The sequence below is a fragment of the Neodiprion virginianus genome, chromosome 5 (genome assembly GCF_021901495.1).
Source record: "Neodiprion virginianus isolate iyNeoVirg1 chromosome 5, iyNeoVirg1.1, whole genome shotgun sequence".
Lineage (NCBI taxonomy): Eukaryota > Metazoa > Arthropoda > Insecta > Hymenoptera > Diprionidae > Neodiprion > Neodiprion virginianus.
In genome coordinates this window covers 27309990-27331833 of record NC_060881.1, presented here as the reverse complement: position 1 = coordinate 27331833, position 21844 = coordinate 27309990, and the positions used below count along the sequence as shown (strand labels likewise).

Below are 21844 nucleotides of genomic sequence, written 5' to 3'. Positions count from 1 at the left end.
TCCCCCGAGATCCGAGATATATCCTTCAGAACCGAACTATTAATTTGTTTCCCAGGACGTTGGGTTCCCGGAGCGGGAGCCGGAGCCAAAGGCCGCGTGCCTACGGGGCGAAATGGAGGGGCGGGTGTGGCGTCCCGAGGAGAAATGCCTCCGGGCGTCGCGACGTCGGTGGTTCCAGGGTCCCATGTATCTGCTCGGAACGGGGGCAGCCCGGACCGCTACAGGGTGTCTCGTCGAGTTAATAATCATGAAAAGTCGCGCTGTTTGCCGAGGGCGTCCCTCCCTTTGTGTGCCGTCGCGTGCTGCTGACACTAATATGAGTCCACTGAGCTTTATTACGAGTTATTAGCCGGCTCTCTGTCTCTCTCCGTCTCCCTTTTCTTATATTGCAGGCACTCGGTTCAGAACCATCTCCTCGTTCTCATAATAGGTGAAAAAGAAAAGGGAGAATCCATTTCTTGCAACGATTTGATAAACAATTTATACCCCGTATTATACAGCGCGAGGACATATTGCATATATATACGTGGTTATATATTTGTGTGGGGTTTAGAAATCAGCCGAACGTTTACAAGCATCCTGCAGCTAGCACGACCTCGTCTCGACAAAGCAGGCGGTATTATTATTTTAATGAACATTTCTTTTTGTTTTTTTTTTTTTTTTTCTCGGTCGTACGGGAACAATGCCGCTTAGCACTGTCAAAATACCTACCGAGGCCATACGGCTAATTTGCCAAATTAAATGCCATTAATTTATACCCTGTGAGGTACGCGGGCCACAATAATCCCGTCGCATCGGGGACCGGCTATTGTTTTGATCCTAGCATAGTTCGCGTGATTCTCTACGGTGACCTCGTCACCCCCACAAAACCACCGGCACAAATGTACCTAGACCATAACCGCCACGTGGTTCACCTCCCTTGAAATCTCTTCTAAAAAATTCGATACCAAAGATTCGTCAGTTTCACCGTTCGAAAATGCGAACCGAGGGTGAAATTTTTTTTTATCACAAATAATACCGAAGCTCCTTTTAACCTGAAATCCAGAAACATTACGCAGTTTAGATTGGACCTTGAGAATACTGTGAAAAAGACTCGCAACGATTGGAAAAATTACAGGAGAATTGAGATGGTCGAGTACGAATGTAGAATCAGATTCTCGCGTTCTCTTCGTCGTTGTCCCCTCCTGATCGTCTTACACTAGCCGGGGTTGACAAAGTAGGTACCTCTTATTCCCGGCGGAGTTTAGCGTTACTAATCCGCTCGGCTCTTCTCTTCTTCTCATCCCCGATGCTGTGTATGGGTAGTTTTTGGGGGATCACAATACCCACTCGAGACTTCAAACTTTGAAACGGATATATTTTCCTTTGCCGGCGCGCCCCCTTTGAAAGAGATCTCTGGCCTCTGCCCAAGTTGAGTTGAGTTGAGTTGAGTTCAGTTCGGTTCATTTGAGTTGCATTTTGCATCTCTGTATATAGGAAACCCGGCGTGCAGCTCGGATCACGGGCGGCAGCGGCTGGTAACACGATATTAGGACGTGTCAGGGGCTAAAAGAGACCTTGCGATCACCGACTGCTGCCGCCGACAAGAAGACCGAGCGGTTTGTATATCTCTGCCGGAGAGGAACTGAATACGTTTGTACCTGAACACCGACAATGGCCATCCGTAATTTGATTATAAGGACCGCCAAGCTAATTGTCAATTACATCAAGGATTATACCACTGTACTTGGTTTTGATAAACCGCCGACAAAGCGCCGTTTGAATTTAGAATATTATGCTCTGAGTTAGGTTCGTCGTTACGGCCATGTGCCCGTCTCTCATACAAATATATTTCACCAATCGCTCCGGCGTTATATGATCTTTTGTCGAGAAATATTTATTCATCGTGAGAAATTAGCAATACCGCTGAGAACGTTCGGTCGATCCAAATAATCCTTCAAGACCTTCAAAACTCCTCGAAAACATACAAAGAACCACGAACCGAACAGCAGGTTACGAAGAGATTGAAATCCACCAAAAGTTTTTACCCAACAAACGCTTCTTGCCAATTTACAGGTAAGTTGTTTCCTCTCGTCGTAAGTCAAAGTGAAAAATATCTTCAAACTTTCAACCTGTCAATAATGAAAGACAGGCGTTTCTACAAACAGTCAGTGACGTTTCCCGCGACTGCAATATCCTCGACAATATCATTTCATCGAAACATGGTGAAACGCGAGCGCGTTGATAATTTATTTATTAACGAAGAACCCAGGCGATGGTTCATTTGCTTTCGGGGTGGTTGGAGGGTCCGAGGTATCCACGCCACGGTGGTTAACAGCTAATCCGGCAAATGAAGTGTTTTTGTGTTTGAGCACAACACTTTGGTCTGAATGAGGCTTCGAGTGGTGGTGGTGAGCCGGAGCCTGCCTGGAGCAGCGTACGTCAGGGTTCGGGAAAAGGGTTGCCGACGACATGATTGATGCTCGAAGGGAGGGAGAGTGGCTGGCCGGCCGGGGCGGCGAACCGCGAGGTTCCTTAAACAGCCCATTCCGAACGAGGAGAGAACCTAGCGGCAACCGGATAACCCGAGACAACCTCTAAACGGGGTAACTAATTGAGCCACAGACAGCTTACCGCCCGGTGAGGCGCTGCCAGCCGGACGATGGACAGCTAATTTTCAACCGATTCTACATCCACGCATACACCCATCAATTTTTCTCTCCATTTATATTCCCCAAAACACCCCTTACGAGTACCGGCTATTTCAATTACTTCATCAGGATCAGGAACGTGGTCGGAGACGAATGGTGTCAGGTCTGCAGTAGTCGAACGGACGATTCTCCAATAACTATCACTTTTCATTCACCAATGTCGTTACAGGTACACCGGCCGAAAATAATTCAAACGAGGTTTCAACACGTCGATGTGCAACTGGGGCGTGTCAAGCTTCTGATGCAACGTGAAAACCATACCGGAATATCACTTATTAATCGTGCAAAGACAGGCACCAAATGGTCACAAGCACTTGACATCTCGGCGACAAAAGGAGTTCATGCAACTGTGATAAACGACTTCAACCCGACAGCTGTTCGGCATTGATTGATTCGATCAATTTTCAGTGCCAAATACCATGGAATAGATTCTCCCTAGCAAGAACATCCTTCGTTTCAACTAGGTACCAGCAATCTGCACTTTGTTATCGCTACTCTCATCGGGAGATTCGTACGTTATGATGATACATGAGGACGTGAAAATGTGCGAACATTAAAAGAAATGGTAAAGCGTGTCCTAGGTTGCCACAAAGTCTCAAGTGGACCTTGTGCAGGTACTTTGAATAATGAGGGTGGAAATTGTAATATGAAAACTATTTCCCGGCTTGCACAGGAATTTCGCGGATGCTCAGCGCGAAGTGCGGAGCATAAGCTTCAGATCTTGAGGGCAGAGACGGTTGGTATGGTTGAGTGAAAGAGCGGGGATACAGGTGCGGGGAGTCCCACGGTCTTTGCTATTTCTCACCCTAGCCGCCCTCGGTTCTCGCGGCTCGCAAAGCCATTATCTTATTTTCCGGGTGAAAACATCACGCCCAGGAGAAAAACGATCCGACGTTTCTGCAGCTCCGAGTTGTCGGCGCGTCGCCATTTCCCCAATGAGAGAGCGAAAGAGCGAGTGAGAAGGATGGCTGGGTGACGGAAAAAGAGGGAAATAATCGGCCCGGGGATCACGGAAACCCAACCGGCAATAATGGTAATAGGGATCCCGACTCGACGTCTTCTGCGGTCCTTATACATCCGTTCACGATCCGGAAAATTCCATCTCAATCCAGCCTTTTCTCATCCTACACTTACTACTGCTCAGCGCTAGTGTGAGCTGCCAGTTCCATGACACGTCGTTGTTCGAAGGTGTCTCTCAAGTGCGAGGTTCACCGATGGTGGATGAAACCGAACGGCACCTTCACCGAAAACTAACCGTGACTGGAAAAGCGTCATTTCGATACTCTTCCACAGCTGTAGACAGTGAGTGTTCATTCGTGTAAATAAAGATATGCTTGCCACACGTCCCAACGTGACGTACGTTAACCGAACCCAGATCCAACTATTTCCAGGCATTCGATTATGTCCCGGGATTAATTTGATTTATGTTTGGTGACGCGCGATGGCTGTTGGACCCACTGCAAAAGTTCTCACCGGCGTCTTCCTCCACTACGATCCCCACGTTGAGCAATATTTTACTATTACGTATAGCCCAAGCAGCCCACGCACAAACGCATTAATACCTACTCCCTGGGCCTATCCAGACACGAAGGAATGCATACGTGACTTGAGTTATGACTCGTATTCGCTGCTCAGGGGGTTGAAAAAAAAAAAACAACGACAACAAGAGGCGTGTATGATGCGACAATTGTACAGGGTGATTGTGTATATTATACCGTTTGCGAAAAGCTGCTGCAAATCGTATGTAAGACATCTCAATATTTTGATTGTTTAGCGAAAATCCCCTTTTGTCAGACAAGCATGCGGTTCTTCTTGACAATGTGCGCACCATCCGGTTTTTTTTTTTTTTTATTACAATATCTTCAAATTCGAATCAATTGCCAATTAGTTTCCCATTACTGTTATAGATGGAAAGCAACACGAGTACTCAAAATCGATAACAATCATTTCCTGTCATCTTAAAACGATTCAGAGGTGTGGATGACTCAGATCAGACCAACAACGCAATTGAAAATATTCCATCATTAAAATCCATACTTACCAAACCACTCCATGCATTTTTTTTTTCTTTTTTACATCGACACGACGCGATTCCATTTCTGAATGGTTTGATCGTACAGATAGGAACGAGACAGTCTAAAACGGCTTTCGGATAATCTACTTTGAAACCGTCGTTGAAAATAGGCATTTCTTGGAATCGAGTGACACCGTTGCCACGTGAAACCCGCGCGTTTCGATACGTCAAAGTCAAGTTACACGAGCGCCTTTAAAGTGGTCATATATTCGTTGCACCATCGCATCGTAACAACCCTTGGAGGGAACTGACAGTGCGTGTCTGGGAGGTCGTTCGGCCCGTCTCTCACCTGCACACCAAGGCGACGTTACCGTGTATCGAAGTAGTAGGTGTATGCAAGTGCATGCACAACATTGTACGTGCGGCGGTTGTTCCGTGCGGAAAACGGTCGTCAGGCGGGCAATAATGATCGCGATTTGACTGGAATAAAAGCAAATTAAACGGTATAACAAACGGCTCGGTGTCTCGGCTCCAGCGGACAGAAGCAATCGGCTCTGATGCACATCCGAACCGTTGTACAAGGGGTTAGTTAAGTTTAGGCGATGGACGAACGTGTGTGCGTTTCGGGTTGCCACGACGACCTCGGGGTAAACAATATCAACAATATATGAAGGGTGCCCTTCGTTCAAGCTTCTCAGCAACGTGGCTGCGGCCGGTGAGCTGCTGTTTAGGGTAATTTCTATGATACCGTAATACGATCGTAGAGATTTCGGCTAGTTTGAAAAATCTTCGACAATTATTTAAGAACTAGGTTGCGCAATCGCGTTTTATATAACATTACGTAGCAAACGAGCGTTTGTTAAGCTTCTCGAACGATTTTTCTCGTACAATAGTGAAAATATCACAATAATAATAATAACAATAACGTAATAGCTAATTCGATTAGGAGTAACGCGATGACTTTCCGAGCGAATACGTATCGGACGTTTTTTCGAATCACTTATTTTATCACACCCCGAAGGTATGCTGCACCGATTTCTATTGATGCGGGTAATAATAATTTCGCGTCACTAATGAAAACAGCCCACTGGACATCAGAGGCACCGTAGAAGGGCTATCCGTATGCATGCAGGTATAATCAAATTGGAGTCTTTTGCAATTTTAGTCAATTGGCAATTGCAGGACGAGCCGCGTTCTGGAATCGACTTCCGGCAGCTAGGGTGCCGTGCTGCGCGGTGTTTCCATCGTGGCCAATCTATCTGCATCGAAATTAGTCGACTCACCGCGAAAAATCAATCAAAACCTCGTTTTTAGATTTCCAATTCGTTAGTTTTTTCCTAGTTTCTTTCATTTCTTTTTTTTTCGTTCTGTTTTTTCATTCTCTCATTTGACGTATTTCCATTTGCTCAGCAGCCCCCGATCGCCACGGTCAATTCAATCTACACCCCTATTGTATACAGGTAGGTATGTGATACGTATGAGTGTACGTATAAGCTATTATACCCGCTTCGACGATCCTCTAACATCGAAAACTATTCCCAATATATATACATATATCGGCAGAGGAGAAGAGAATGAGGCGGGAAAGAGAAATTCAAAAGCGATAGAATTTTTAATCGATATGCCGAATCAAAAAACGGAACAGAAAATACGGTTCAGCGATTTCATCATCTCCAGCAAACGTCGAACAAACAAAACAGATTGTTTGTGCTTAGAACGGAAAAAATTCAACTAGATTCTCGAGGCTGTGGAATTTCTTTTACTCAAAATTAATTTTTTCCAACGCTTACTTAGAAAGTAAGGTTTTTGAAGCCTGTCCGAGCGTGCGTAAAGTGCTCCATTTTTGAGCAATGCGGTAAAACGAGGCTGGCGCATGCGCTTTGCTGAAATTCTCAATTTTACACACCCGGGCTTTCTTGGCGCAGCTGCACTTTCTAATAACTTTATTTTATCCACGGACTTCACGCACTGCCGGTGACGGCATTGGGCTCAGTTCAGCCCGAAGTTTGCGCGTCTAGATCAGGTTTCACGAAACCGGGCCTATGTCTCTGGTCCTCTTAATTGCCCTTGATCTACTTCTTTTGAATTATCATATTACATTCGTTAGCTTCTCAAATTAAAGTATGGTTCACGTGTAATGGAAGAAATAGCGTGTATCACACGTGTTCGCGTATGAACGACATCTGACTCGTACTCGTTGCGAATTGCCCATTTTCCGCACTTGTAACGCAATACACTATTTTTCAACATCTTTTTTCTTACCAACAGTAGCTTATGCATTTATTTTTCGATATTGTAATCTACAGTAGATATACAATGCATATTATCGACATTATTAGAAATCGATAAAAATCAATCAAATTAAAAGTCTTTTGAAAAATGTTGCTCCACCATTCAACAAATACCGAAATATTCATTCGAATCGGTTCGAACTGGACAAACAGTTGGCAATTAGTTACTTTATAGGTATAAATGACTTGAATTCGATAAAAGTAAATATGCTCAGAGTTAACTTTCGTCGATTTAGGAATAGAAAAGGAGTATAAAAAAAAAAAAAAAAACAGTGAATCGAGTTTTTTTCAGCTTCGTTCCCCCGTTACCGTATTTCTTTTTCATTGGTTCGAATCGCGCGAGTTACAGCTGGGTACAATATCGCGTGAGTACGGGTAATATGGGGAAACTTGGCTCGTAATATAATAGATCGTGGCAAGGGTTGCTTTCACCCTTGTAAAACAGAAAGGAAATGGCACTTAGTTTTATTTCAGAGTTAAATTACCATTATTGGCTTGTTACGCATTGATCGCCGTGAAAGCGAGCCTCGTTAATATACGCTTTTTACCTATAAGTAAACGTTATTGCGCCTGTCTCAATTCACGCCGCGACAAATTTCCCAAAATTCCGTACTCAATTTCCGAACTGCGGTAACGCGAGAACAAGAAAAAAAAAAGTTTTTAAAAACTCGCTCGCGATATAACTTCTTTGCTATTCCTACAACGCGATGCAATTTTTCTGTAAAACAACCGTACAGGGGAATCGAGCAAGAGACAATTTAGGGCAGTAAAAGATACGGGAAAAAAAAAAAAAAAACACAGCACGAGGGACTAAAAGAGGGGTGAAAAAAAGTTTTTCTAACAAAGTAATCGAGTCGGTTTAGCAATTAAAAATTTTCAATTGCGTTTAAAAACAGATGCACAAGTTAGAGAATGTATGTGTACAAGTATATCGTGATATGTAAATTTTTTGTTTTTGGTCTCATTCGTTCCTCTAGGCCGCAGCTTACTCTAACACTGAACAACAGTTTTACAATTATTGTCATTCCTGCCTCGCTCTTCTTTTTTCCACCCACATAATCTACCGCCGGTAGCTAACTAACAATAAGCCAGCGGTAAGCCTATTACCGCAGACGTAGGAGAAGAGCAATTTGTCGAAAGACAGACAGGCGTGCGTTATTATATCTATACGCATAATACACGTACACGTACCGCAGACGTATTTTGATCTCATTATTTTTAATTGACTGCTCGACTGAGCCGCGGCGGCGCCGCGATATTGAGAATATTGGATTTGTTAGGGGTTTACACGGGTTAAAACCCGGCGTACATACCTGATACATAACGTGTATACGTGCAAAGCGGCAAAGGTGCAGATTCTGGCGACTGTGTTGCGGCCTCTCCGCGCCGCGTTCGGTTGGCTAATCGATGCCTTGTAGCACGCGACTGCTGCTTGCTTGCTTGCTTTTATCGTTGTCACGCACATAATTAATTTAATTTAGTTTAATACGTCGCCCCCGTTGCGCCCGCCCGTTGATCCCAACCCTGATTGCCAGCACGGAAACACCGGCATCGCGTCGGCTTTGCTTACATGCACCAAGTCCGAACCGTCCAACACATCCGCACTGTGTCTCGCGAGTTAGAAACCGAACGTGTTGAAATTTTTCGAAATAGAAATATCCGCTTCGGTTTCATCCCCGTAATACTGTGAAAGTGTTGGGGGTTAAAGGTATTTCACAAAAGTTTGACTTTCGAACATCATTAACTTATTCGAATTAACGTTAGAACGCCCATCGCTGATATATAAAAATTGAAATAACGTCAATGATCAGGCAGCCGAGACTCGAACTTACAAATAGATGGAAACTGATAACCAAAAATGAATCAACGTTTGTAACGATCAAAGTTGTATAATTCCGAAAAATTATCGAAACACCCAAAGGATTGTGATAAACTAGAAGGTGAAAGATCAAAAGAATCCGTTCCGAGATATTTCTTGCTAATTTTCACCATCACAATGCACTCGAGAATATCAATTTTGCATCAACTTGTCATCGTGCGTCAGAAAAACAATGTCACTAACTTCGGCACAACACCGATTTTGCGTCACAGAATTTCGCACAGCCGATTTTACATTCGTCGACCGGTCCGTTCCACGGTTGGTTTCGTACTGGATTAACGAGTCTTACAACTTACTGAAGCTTCTCGAATACGAGCGGAGAAGAAAAAAATATCAACAAGGGCTCCGTTTACGATATTACGAGTAACTGATTCGATACTGAATGTTACAGACACAGTGTCCACATTCGAATGAATGTGCGTCTGTAGAATCGTGCAATCAATACTGGTTTCCATTGCACGTTTCATTCGATGAAATGAACGTATCGCCAATTCATTCTTGCTTTGGTTTTCACGTAGATAAGCAACGTGGTTGCATTAATGAATGAACAACTTTGTTTGTAAGTTTTATGTTTACATAGACGCATTGTTCTATTTGAGACACTTGAAGAATACCAGATTTGGAAACGTTTTCATCGATATCACGATAAACTATTTGGAGATGAGCAAATGTGAGTGAAGAGAATTGAATCCGAGATGGATATTGTAGAAAATAAAATTAGTTACGTGATAGATGAACGTGCATCTTATGTGTGCATACGCAACTTCTAAAATAGATTTTGATGTATTACAAACCAACGCGTGTGAGGTCGCAATTCACGTATCGTAAGTTGAAAAAATAAAAAAAAAAAAATAAAAAAAAATATTACCAAACTACACACGTGTATTTTCATCCATGGGGAATGAACCACAGTGCGGAGTATCGGTACTTCTCTCTGTGTTATGCGGTGGAATAAATCAATGGTAAATCCTTACGTGTCACGCACCCACCGAAAAACGGTGCTTAACGTAATAGCTTAGTTTGACATTTACCTATCTCGTTTTCCTCTCTCTCCCTCGCTCTCTCTCTCCCTCTCTTTCTCTCTCTCCGAGTCCCAAACGCATTGCTCACAATCACGCAGCTCGACGTACTATTCCTACAGTCAGTTGATCTCTTGACGAAAGAATAAAGCACAGACCGACCGATTATCGTGAAACGAGTCGCGATGGTCTGTGCGACTGGACTCTGATGTCTGGCCTAAAAAGCGCATAGTTCGGTCACAGGGTTCAATTATACTTGATACGATCCTGCTCCACGGTACTTGTCCAACTTTAAAAACGAGAACGAATAATTCGTTCCCCTGAAATTGCTTTCGTGACTTGAAACGAAACCGGATATACTTATGTATGATATAAAAACAGCGAACGGTGTCTACACGCGAAAAAAATATTTCCATTCCAATTCTGCCGCACATAATTCCAAATGCCGGCGATGGTTCCGTAAAGCTTAGAGGTACTCCGGACTGCAAGACCACCGAAGTTGGTGGACATGGATTCGGTGATCGCGATTTGCACAACTCGATTCCTGACGACGATAAACGGTTCAAGTAGGAATGGCGAGAGTGGTTGTAAAGGAAAGACCGCTTACCTGGACCCGGACCTCTGGCAGATTGACCTTCATCGCCAGGTCCTCCCTCGAGTAGACGTCCGGGTAGTGGGACTTCTCAAAAGCTCTTTCGAGCTCGTGTAGCTGGTAGGTTGTGAAGGTAGTTCTGTTGCGACGGTGCTTCTTCTTACCACTGCTTCCGGTTAGGTCGTCAGATCCGCATCCGGTTCCCAATTCCTCATCGCTTCCGCCCCCCGTCGAGTTGCAACTGTTCTCTCCTGAAAATAAAACGAGGACCAAGTGAAGTCAAAGCTTAGGTCAGACTTTGGTCTCGAACTGATCGTCGTCAAGTTAAAGTCAGGATTCGTGATACAATCATGACGGATAAAATCAAAGCGGAAGAAGCTGTTTCCAAGAACAACGATTTAAGGTCTTTCGGTTAGTTCCCGACTCTTCGGGTCCGGGAGAACAAAGTCCTCTTATCGTACTTCGCTGGAACTCGACCGTGGAAACGAAGGCCAATCGGATTCTGACTTTCGCCGATGAAACGATGAAAATAAGAAGCAGGCAACCGGAGGTCGGCGAGTTTGAATCGGGATCCGATCCCACGACATCGGATTGGTCCGATGTGTAAGATGCTGTTCGCCAGCTTATTAGCCCTGTAATTAATGTTCTCGGGGCGGGCTTTATACTGCATTACATCCACTTGTGGTGGAGATAATAGGGTTGCTTACGGGCGACTGTATCCAGCCGAGGTTGGCGCGTCTACGGACTAAATGGGTGGAGTGTGGTTGCTGAGCCCGGTTACACGGACGTGGAAGCGCGGATCTTCGTGCGCAGGATCTAGCCGTACCAACAGTATACGTATAGACAGGCTTGTTAATCAACGGCCTAATAACCTCGGCTCACGTTCTGATTGACGTGTCACTATGCGACTTAATTACCAACAACAATCGATACCCACGAACGGTATCCCGGCAGGCAGTCAAGCGCCGGATACAACGTCAGCTCGACTATACGAAGAGCTGTGGTAACCGTCCACGTAACCAGATTTCGGACCTTCAACCCCTTCTCGATTCCTCTCCGTGGTGCGGCACGCCGGGAAAATGTTGCAGCCTTCTTCTTCTTCTTCTTCTTCTTCTTCTTCTACTTCTTCCATTCCTCCCGAGATGTGCCGAAACTCGAGGTCCGCGAGCCCACCGCAGGTGATCTGTATCTCGGTTATAAAGGGCCCCTAGTTCGGTCTCTAGCTACTTAAGAGATTGACACGAATAGATAACTTAATGGACGGAGAGACGAGCCAGCGCTTCGACTTCCAGTGGGCAGTGGGCAGTGACTCTAATGGGCCAACACTGATCTCTGATAAATTTACCAGTCGCTGCTGGCATGCTTCCTTGCTTGCTGCCGTTTCCTTCAATCACGATGATGACGATGCTTCGGCACCATGGCCGTTTTCAGACGACTCAATCTCCGCGGCTCCCCTGCAGACGCGGCGTATATAGAAGTCGGCTATTGAGGGCCAAATAAAATAAAGATACATTATGAAGGGAAAAAGGAGGACCGAAACACTCGTCGAACCGTACCGGACTGACTAACTGACTGACTGATTGACTGACTGACTGACCGGATTGGTCGGCTAGCATCTCTTGCTGAGGCAAAAACGTTAATTCGATAAACAACTCTAATGGGTTATCGACGTCCGTCATCTCCTTTCGTACATATTGCTTTATGCACGTCCTGAACCCGTTGATTCGTACCAACGTTTTTGGTCCGCAAGGTGTTGCCAGTTTTAAACTCGATAGCTTCGTGTTCCTTCTCAACTGTCACGGCTCTGAATTATTGGATAAACTTTCAATACCCGTTGAACGAGCAATATTCTCTCTCCGACTGACTTTAGACTTTCTTTCAAGATTCAAAAGTTGTTTTGCATTTCAAGGAGCAATTTTATGACTGATGGGAAAAGCTGCGAAAGTATCATTGAAGACTTGAAGAAATTGAAATTGAATTGAAAAACTTGAACTGTTCACGGTTCCGATGAACGTTGCAGTGAAATGTGAATTTCACAGGTTCACTCAAACCGACGATCATATTTTTTCCTCGCATCTTTCTCCGATCTTCGACGCTATGACAACTTAATCCGTTCACCAAAGTGTACGCGTCGGTTTGCGTTCGGTTCCGTAGATGTGTTGGTACACGTGCACACACGGCGCGTATATAATTCCTGAATGCCGAGCGTTAATTCGTGATAGGTACGGGGGATAGAGGTACGAAGGAAGGAAGGAAGAGGGGGATGAAGGAGGAGGGAAGGGATGTGCCTGAAATATAACGAGTTTGAACGCTAGCGAGTTAACCGGATTAAACTTGGCTGGCAGCTTATTAATTACAGCTTCGTCAACGATCAACAAAAAGCAAACTATCTACCGCCGCTCGCGGTAATTACCGTTACTAATTGACGCAAAACTTGAAGCTCGAGACTAGCGTTGAGCCTAGCGGCGACAGTGGAGAACGGCGGTTCCTCGTTTCTAAATCGGAAACCATTCACGCACCTTTGCCTCTCCGCAGGTCGGTACCGCGACTAATTTTATTTCCAATCATCCAACTCTTCGCGCGGCTGTCGATCGTCACTTAATCCGCAATCTAATTTCCCTGAGTGGCGTGGGAGGACAGGAAGAAGAGAGTCGAGTCGAGTCGAGCCAAGACGATCGGAGGATCGGAGAGGAAGGAGTGAAAAAAGGTCCATCGGGAATAAAAAGAACAAGCCGTGACACAGAGGGATTAGCCAGCCGACCAAAGAGGGCCAAAGAGGATTACTAAATTTGTCTTCTTCCCATGGACAGGCGGACAGGACGTCCACAACCTCGACGTGGTCCGAACACACGTGCGTCCTCTCATCGCGCTCTTCTTCCGAGACCAAAATCACGCTGACCCTGGTTCGCAGTGACTTTGATTCACGATTCGAGCATTTCCCAATAGCATGGATCGTCCCTGTGTACGTGGAATACGCAAGTACAGTTATGGATGCAGATTGTTCTAATCGATAATTAGGAACACGACACCGGAGCGCGAAGGGGACGGTGGTGGTGTTGGCGGTGGTGGCGTATCGAGCTAGGGAGCTGGAGACTGGCGTGGTGTACGTATTTGAATTAGTGTAAATCGCAAAGCCATTAGCAATTGGTTTATAATTGCTGCGATTAATATTGACGCTTCGATAAGCCCTAACTGCGTGTTTCCCATATATTCCCTCCGGCTTGGTTTTCACCTATCTCTTCTCCCACCTTCCCGATCCCACCCTCAACTCTCCTTCTCTCTCTCTCCAGTTCATTCACTCAATAAATGCTCCAACTTCCGTCGCTGTGCAGACTGGATCACACGAACCTTGGAACAAGTTTATCATCAATGAAACCCATGCATGGTCCCACAGAAAATCGCAAAACTCCTCACCAACGATTCACCGTTCTGACGCACCACATGATGGTTGGAAACTGACCGAACAATGTTTTCGAACAACGTGTACCTGCACTTACAGAAGCTGATCATCGTCGCCTGTCGGAGAATATCGCGTGACATTGCGAGCCCAGGTTTGTCCAATTACCTGTAATTTTAGCCCCATTTGTTTCTGGCCAGGTACCTGCCTGCACACTCTGCAGAGTGAGTGAGTGAGTGAGTGAGTGAGTGACTGACTGGCCGGGTTACTCGCGATGTTTTTCAGCTCACGTAAGTGCCGATTAGACAGTCCCCCGGCATGGTGTCGAATCGTATTACGAGTTATACGCATTACGTGTGACTCTCTTATTGATCTGGTGCAAATGGTCTCGTTTTCTCGATCCATGTTCGCCGCTATTTAGCCATCCTGCACCACATGTGCGGTGATGGGTAGCCATGGACTCGACATCGCGAGTCAATTAGGAGGATGAAAACCGTACGAGGTGAGATGGCAACGAAGCGATTGCAGGCGGCTTAACGTTTTACCACGAGTAAGAGACTGAAGGTGAAAATGCCGGATACCGGGAACCAATCGTATTTCCACCCCTCGGAATACAGACGGTATTGTAGTGTTGAACGACAATTCGTAGTTAGTTGCAGCCGCAGCCGTGACTTTATCAACCTCATCGCGCTATGCCATGTGCACTTGTATGTATCCAACGGGGTTATTTTCGTTTTTACGTCTTGTGTTTTACTTTTCCCCGCTTTCATTACGTCCCCTTCCTACGACTCGTGATACGGGTTATGGTCGTATCAAGTTTTCAAGCCCACGGGAGATGGAGAGTATGATATTTACACATGTACAAGTATCTATATACACGTACAGGCGGGCTTGGAATTAGCGGATATCGTGCGAACCGCGAGTCCTGTGTACTTAATTTCAGTCGTTATCGCTCTAATTAAGTATGATTCATTGTTGCCCTTTTTTGTTGATACTCATACGTTTCAGGCGGCCGGTAACGAGGCGAGGGTTGGAGAAAAGTTTCGACGACGCCAAATTACCGGGTGGCTAGGAAACATACACTGAGAAAAATTTTTAGTTCCGGTCACCGCTCAGTCCTTAACTGTTTTCATTTTTCACCACAATAGAAAAATATAGTTCTAGGTAGAAAATGGAAATTATTTAAATAGCTGTTACCGGAAAGTCTAGTATCCGTTACTATTCTTTCTCATTACGATCACTGTTGCTATATTTTCTTCCAACTGTTGCGAAAATTTAACGCTTGTGCAACGATAAATGGACGTTAAAGCCTTGTTTAATTGAAAAAGTAGAGTAAACCTCACAAACTGATTTTGCGTTGCAATTACCAAAAAAACACTTTTTTTTAACGATACCTGTTTTGCTAAATATTTCTAGTTACTGTAAGAAATGAAATTTTTCTCAGTGTAAACAAACATAGACTGGATTCATCGGTTGATCCTTTCGCTGTTCTGATCTACTTATCTCTCCGCATCTCAAGTTCGATCATCGCTGATTGTTGTTAGTTTTGTTTAAAACACACGAATGGCACGCAATTTTTATCGAACTGCCATACCGAATTCCGTGACTTCGATACAACCATCGTCGCTAATTGCTTGTAACGTCGTCAAGAGACTCGCGCGTATTTCTTGTTACATGCCGATTACCGGGCTGATCGTTGCTCGTGTTGGCGTTCGACAGCCAGTTTCAAGATTGAAGAAAAGGAAAGGAAAAAAACCGAGATGGAAGAGAAGGAGAGGAGAGGAGAAAAAAAAAAAATGACGGAAAAAAAGGTTCCTCGGTCCATTAGTAGCAGCTCTTAAGAAGCGACAGGCTTAAGAACGTGTTTTCTTTTTTTCATCAAGTTTTTTCTTTTTTTTTTTTTAACTCTTGGTTACTTTTTTTCTACTTCTCTCGCTTCTCCTTCTTCTTCTTCTTCTTCTTCTTCTTCTTCTTTCATCTTGTGTCGTTTTTCGAATCTCATGCTTTTATTTTATCACATATTACATATGCGTTTTGTACATGCGCGTATTGGCTCGAGGATAAATGCGGTTGTTCCGTTTTGTCTCCTTTGCGTTTCCATCTTTCTTTTCTCCTCTCACTGTTCCTTGGTCCTTGGATGAGCATGTTTTATTTTTTTTTTCGTTTCTTTTTAATCTCTTTCCTCATCTTTTTGTATTTTCACGTATATTAACGTCGACGGGTCGTCTTTTTTCCTCACTCTTTATGAAAAGGAAGATTAGACGAGAGGAAAAAAAAACAACGGTTTTGTTTCTTTTTTCCCTCGTTCCACCTTGGCGCGTTGATTATCATAATTAATGGTAATTCGATTAGTCGTACAAGATTGAGTCTTAGTTAACCACCAGGCAGTTTTTTCAACTCGTCGTTTTTGTCCACGCCGCGTCAGCCCGTCTATACCATCATTGCCTTCTTTTTTCCTCCTCTGTCCTTCTTAATTCTAAACACAGCTACAATCTTTCGACGCTAATTAACCATGCGGACAATTAAAAGGCAATTATCACAGACGCCTGTTGGATACCCACTCACTGGTCTTTCAATGCAGGTGTAGAAGAAACCGTTCGTAATTTACTTCTTAAAAATCGAAGAAAAAGAAAAGGACCCAATAACAATTCGAAAACACCGAGAGAAACCCTGAACAATCCCGGATTCAACGTTTTCGGAAAAAATAAGTGACGAGAAAACGGACGAAGGAAAAAATTCAACAGAAAACTCGGTATAGAAGCTGAAGAAAATGTCGTTGATAAAATAAATACATGGTACAAAATTTATCAACGCTATTAAAACGTCTGTGAGCTGTATTACGGTACAGAATTGATGATAAGCGTTTCTTGATTAATAATTAATTTCTAATCACGATGGCGGAAGACCCGGCGACTGGCGCATGGCGCAGAAAACCGCAGCAGCGAGTATAATTAATTTAAATAGCTATTCACAGGTTATTGCGGCGTCAAATAGTACGAACACACGCTTATACACGTTGAGCTTTTCTCTTTACCGTGCGACACCGCTTTTGCCTAATTATTAATAAAAATCGCATTAAACTGCTGTCACTTTTCCGAGCTATTTTAAACAAATTATACCGTCATTTTATGCATAAGGAATTAAACTGACACGCGTTACAAAATTGCAGGAACTGTGAATTCTGGATCCTAAACAAGAAAAAAAAAAAACAGGAAAAAAGAAAGAGATGAAAACATGAAAACGAAATTCATCCACAAAATTCAATGAAAATGTCAAAAATCATAAGTCAACTGCTCGGGAGGAAAAAAAAAAATACAAATCGCAACCGAAATGAATACTTTTTACCCAGATGTACGAATTTCTGTACATTTACCAAAGTACAAATAATAATAATAACAACAACAACAATAATAATAATAAAATCGGACGCTTGTACGCGGTTGTGCTTAGAGGTCTTTCAATTCATTACAATTAATTTACATACTTTTTACTTCGTTTCCGGTTACGTATCGGTAATGAATGCACGGTTCTTGCTGCAGGAGCATGCAGCGAGTAGCGAGTTTCAACCCCCGTGTAAGTTGTATAGGTATACAAGGGGATTGTTGTCACGCGTGACAAGAGAAAAATGTTAGCAGATACACCGTAATCAGCGTGTATGTAATATAAATAAGCCGTTCCATTTTTCATATCACTTTTCCAACTCCGGTAAGCGTTCAAAATGATTCCCGAATTTTTTTTTTTTTTCTTTCAAGCAACGAATTTACAAAGTGGTAGAGTTAAAATTTTAAAATCAAGCTCACGAAAATGCTGCGTTAAATGAACCGACATGTTTCTCACGAGTTTATTCAAACTGTAGTTCTGAACTTTGTAAGCATGGATGAAGATTTGAAAAAAAAAACAACGTGTTCCAAAAAATGTGTATACATTTTGTACAACATTTCTGAATGCAGATTGTTGTGATACGTTGTTTTCTTTTTTCAAAGATACTAATTAACACCGCAAAAAAAAAAAAAAAACAAAAAAACAAAACTGTGCCACTATACCGTTTTCGTATGTCGAATGAAACTTTTCGAAATCGTCGAAGTGAATATATATATATATATACAGATGAATAAAGATTATTCCCAATTTTGGAACCTCTCCGAAATCTGTGTTAAAAAAAAAAAAAAAAAAAATGGTTCGTTGAGTTGCGAACGATTGGCATTGAAAACTCGATGAAAACTCGAGATAAGTTTTGGAGTGTCGGCGATGATGTGAAAATTGAAAAAAAAAAAAAATAGAAAAAAAGGAAAGACGGAACGCTTCGCGTTCGTTGAGCAGAGTCAGTGAGGCAGTCAGTCGGTCAGTCAGTCAGTCAGTGAGTCGCGTGTCGGCTAATTGTTCGGCAGGTCGAAAGATCCGTTGATAGCAACGATTTTTCAATTACACGCTATATCCATGGACGAGGTAACCCAGCCGCCACCGAGCGACGCCGCTAACGATTCCTACACCATAGAATATGGTATACACAACGGGGTTACACGCCCTGCATGGATTGCTGGTTGGCGTGTAATAAGTACGTGATCACGGGGTTTACCGGGTTTACTTTATACCCACACAAATTTTATTATACACGTTAACCACCCCCGCACCCTTCGCCGCGGCAAGGGGTCTGGTTCGCTTTATTGACGAGTCTATTCTCCCGGGGGAACCGAGAAATAAACATTTGACATATTAGAAAACGTATTTAAAAAAAATCTCTCTCCCCATTTATCGAAATTTATTCACAAAATAATTGAAGATTTTGCCAGCAAACGTAGTTACTTTGAATGTTTACGATTTTGGCTACAATGTTCGTTAAAAAAAAAAAAAAAAAAAAAACAAAAACGTTTCTCCAAACGCTTTACAGATACTTTCAAAATATTTTACAATCTTTTTATCACGTATATGAAAGTCCAGTTTTTGTACAACTAGGCTACTTTAGCATGGAAGCGTTTTTCAATGCGCGGACGAGATTCGGAAAGTGGATGTATTTCAGCTTTTGGACACTTGGTTTTCGGACAAATTTGAAATAAGTCGTCTGGTCACATGGTTTTTAGAAATCTTTCAATCAGGTGTGAAGAATATATTCTAATCTCAATCGTATTGCTTGAGACACTGATTGTAAAATGAATTAACAATGAACTAATGAATGCAAATGTAGGATAATTGAATTTGTGCAACTACCTCTAGTTTGCCATCGGTTAAAACTATACAGGTACTTTTATCCGTTCTGCTTATTTTTCAGATAAGAATCTATCATTGGGAAATTAATGATCTCAAATTCGTTTCCTCAGTCAATTTCTTTTCTTTTTTTTTTCTTTATCGGAAATTAGGTGAATCCAAAATTACTCCTATACAATAATGAACAATTTAAAAAATCGTGGTGTGATTAAATTCACCTCCGTGATTGAAAAAACGATAACTTTCATCATTCCTAAAACGAATGGGATGAACATTGGTGGACCAAATACCGTCGAGAGTAACTCTATGGCATCAATAAACACCAAATTGACGGGAAACACGGGGCTAGGGGGTTAGGGTAGGTATCCGCCGAAAGTAACCAGAGCCGGTGAATTGACTGAGCCGGAGAATTCGTTCCTCGCCTAACAAGGTCCCGGGGGATGCCGGGGTGCTCACGGCGCGGCATCCGGTCTAACAGTAATCCGTTTCTGCAATGATTTTGGGGAGTTTTACGGGGGTGGACGAGGAACGGCGCGCATTGCCGGATAAGAGGCGGGGTGCAGGAAGAAGGAAGTCGCGTGGCGCCGCGACGTCGGCCGTCGGTGATGCCGCGATGCATACGCACGACCCTGGAGCCAACGGTTCTGGGTGGTTTTTGGGAAGTTAGTCAGAGCTGAAGATGCGTCAATTGACAAGGTACCGTTAGTCTCGTGCTCCCTCGATCCCTCCTCCATATCCTGCGCGCTCCTTTTTCGTCCAGCGAGTCCAAGGATGGCGTCGATGCTGTGCCTCGGAGTGCTGCTCGCCGGTTTTTGCTGAATCGTTATGTCCTGGCTGTTCTGAGACGCGGTCTCGACAAGCTGATGAGAATCCATGACGTCGAATTCAGTCCTCCTGACAGTCTAGATGTGATAGCCGCGCGGCATGAACACTTTTTGATCTCTTCTCGACCCCGTCACATCAGCGCTCACTCGTTACTGATATAGGCGTCAAATCATCATCATCATCATCATCGTCAGCGTCTTCGATACTACGAAGGAACGAGATTGAACTCAAAGAAAAATAAAAAAGAAAACTAAAGTAAAATCTTTCTCCGCACAAAATTTTATATTATAACTCCGTGCTTTCTACCGTCTCACTGGTAACAGTCGGCTTCAGCGTGTGTCCATAATTTCAGCACCATGTCTTTGGTGCGATTTCGTTGGTACTTATCATGGACCACTCCTAAGTCACTGGTAAACAAGTTCGCTCACTGGGTTTGAAAAAACACTGCGACTATTCGATCCTTTGTTCAAGGACTAAGAATCCATATCCAATCTCGTGCTGGATAAAAAGTAGGTGAAGGTCCTCCCGCAAGAACGGTAAGGACGACGATTCTACCACTCTTGGTTGGTGCGGTCTTCGTTTCTTGAACTCGTGGCACGCGGCGATGTTCGAGTTGAGTTTAAAACCTCTGCGTTGGTTTTCGTTCGTGGGCGGGTTTCTCTCGGCGATCGTGCCTTCAGCCAGCGAGCAACTAGCGTGCCTAGAAGCTCGTCGGTTATCCTGCGGAGTTGTTCTCAGGGTGAAAGGGAGGGCAGACCCGCGAGCAAATGGGCGTTTCGGTTTGGTCCAATGGGAAAAGGCCGGGTTAAAACCTCAGCGAATCGTAACGCGGTATAGGGATGATGGCGTGTCAGCGGTTCTCAACGCTGGCCAAAAGACTCGCGGTGGTGGGGTTAATTCGATAAAAGGCGGTTTAAGCCCAAGTTTCCAGGATGTTTAGGATGCTTTTGTCAAAGCTCCGCCACCCTGTCCTGTACGGCATCCGAGAGAGGAGGTTCGGGGGTTGCGAGCTACGGGGGTGAGTCGGATAATTGTTCCCCAGGTTGATTCTTGCGGCGGATTTTAGCTTCCCAGCTGTAATTACCTGTAACAAGGTTTATTGCACGTCTACTAGTCCACCTCCCTACCCCCCCTTCAATTCACCCTTTATCTCTCCTGCCTGCCAGTGTGTGTATAGTTATATGATGCACCGGTTAGTGTGCACCGTAAACTGTCCCATACCATCCACCATCGTCTCACTCTGTATCCTCTTCGCCTGCAGCAACCACACATTCTGCGACGACGACACACAATCTTCTTAGGAAGATATGGCACACGACGTGAATTTTTGTCACAGAGTATCGTCGCGTCCTATAGTATCACATCATCTGTAACTCAGATTCAACCAACTTCGGATAGACCAAGGTCCACTTCTTCCGAGTAAAAGGTTACCTTGCATTATGGAGTCATCTATATAGAGGAACTTCATGACCATCGTTACGTCTTATCGTGTCACGTCATGTGCAACTAATCATTCATTCAGAGAATGACATTGTATCAAGCAACTTCAGATAGTCCAAGATTTGGTTCTCTGAGTGAAAAGTTGCCTTGCATTATGGAGTTACTTAGAAGGACTTCATGGCCATCGTCACGTCTTGTAGTATCACATCGTCCGTAACTTATCATTCATCCAAAGAATGACTACTGATTCACCCAAATTCGGATATTCCAAGGTCCACTTCTTCCGAGTAAAAGGTTACCTTGCGTTATAGAGTTATCTAGAGGGACTTTATGATCATTGCAGCATTAAGACCCGCATCTGTTGCAGAGTTTTTCAAATTTCACGAAAGCATTGCACATACCTGCAGCTACATTAGGCGTATCGATCCCACGTGGACAATTTCCGATTTCTATCATACAGCTGTGTGTGCAGCGCACGAATCGCGGATAATATGT

At 43.9% G+C, this 21844-nt stretch overlaps 1 protein-coding gene across 4 annotated transcripts in view; it reads right to left on the bottom strand.

Annotated features, from left to right (window-relative positions):
* The window catches only part of LOC124305238 (retinal homeobox protein Rx1-like), a 35467-nt gene extending 14889 nt beyond the window's left edge, over positions 1 to 20578 (bottom strand). For 3 of the 4 annotated variants that reach the window (XR_006908352.1, XR_006908353.1, XM_046764413.1), the window contains exons 1-2: positions 19785 to 20578; positions 10501 to 10736 (exon numbers count right to left, since the gene is read on the bottom strand). Coding sequence is in view for 2 of the 4 variants with exons in the window: in XM_046764413.1 (XP_046620369.1) it covers positions 10501 to 10736; positions 19785 to 19959 (411 nt within the window). In the remaining 2 variants the exon portion in view is untranslated. The remainder of the gene's footprint in view (positions 1 to 10500; positions 10737 to 19784) is intronic. The other variant, XM_046764414.1, reaches the window with a different exon arrangement.
* Between the last annotated feature and the right edge of the window lie 1266 nt (positions 20579 to 21844).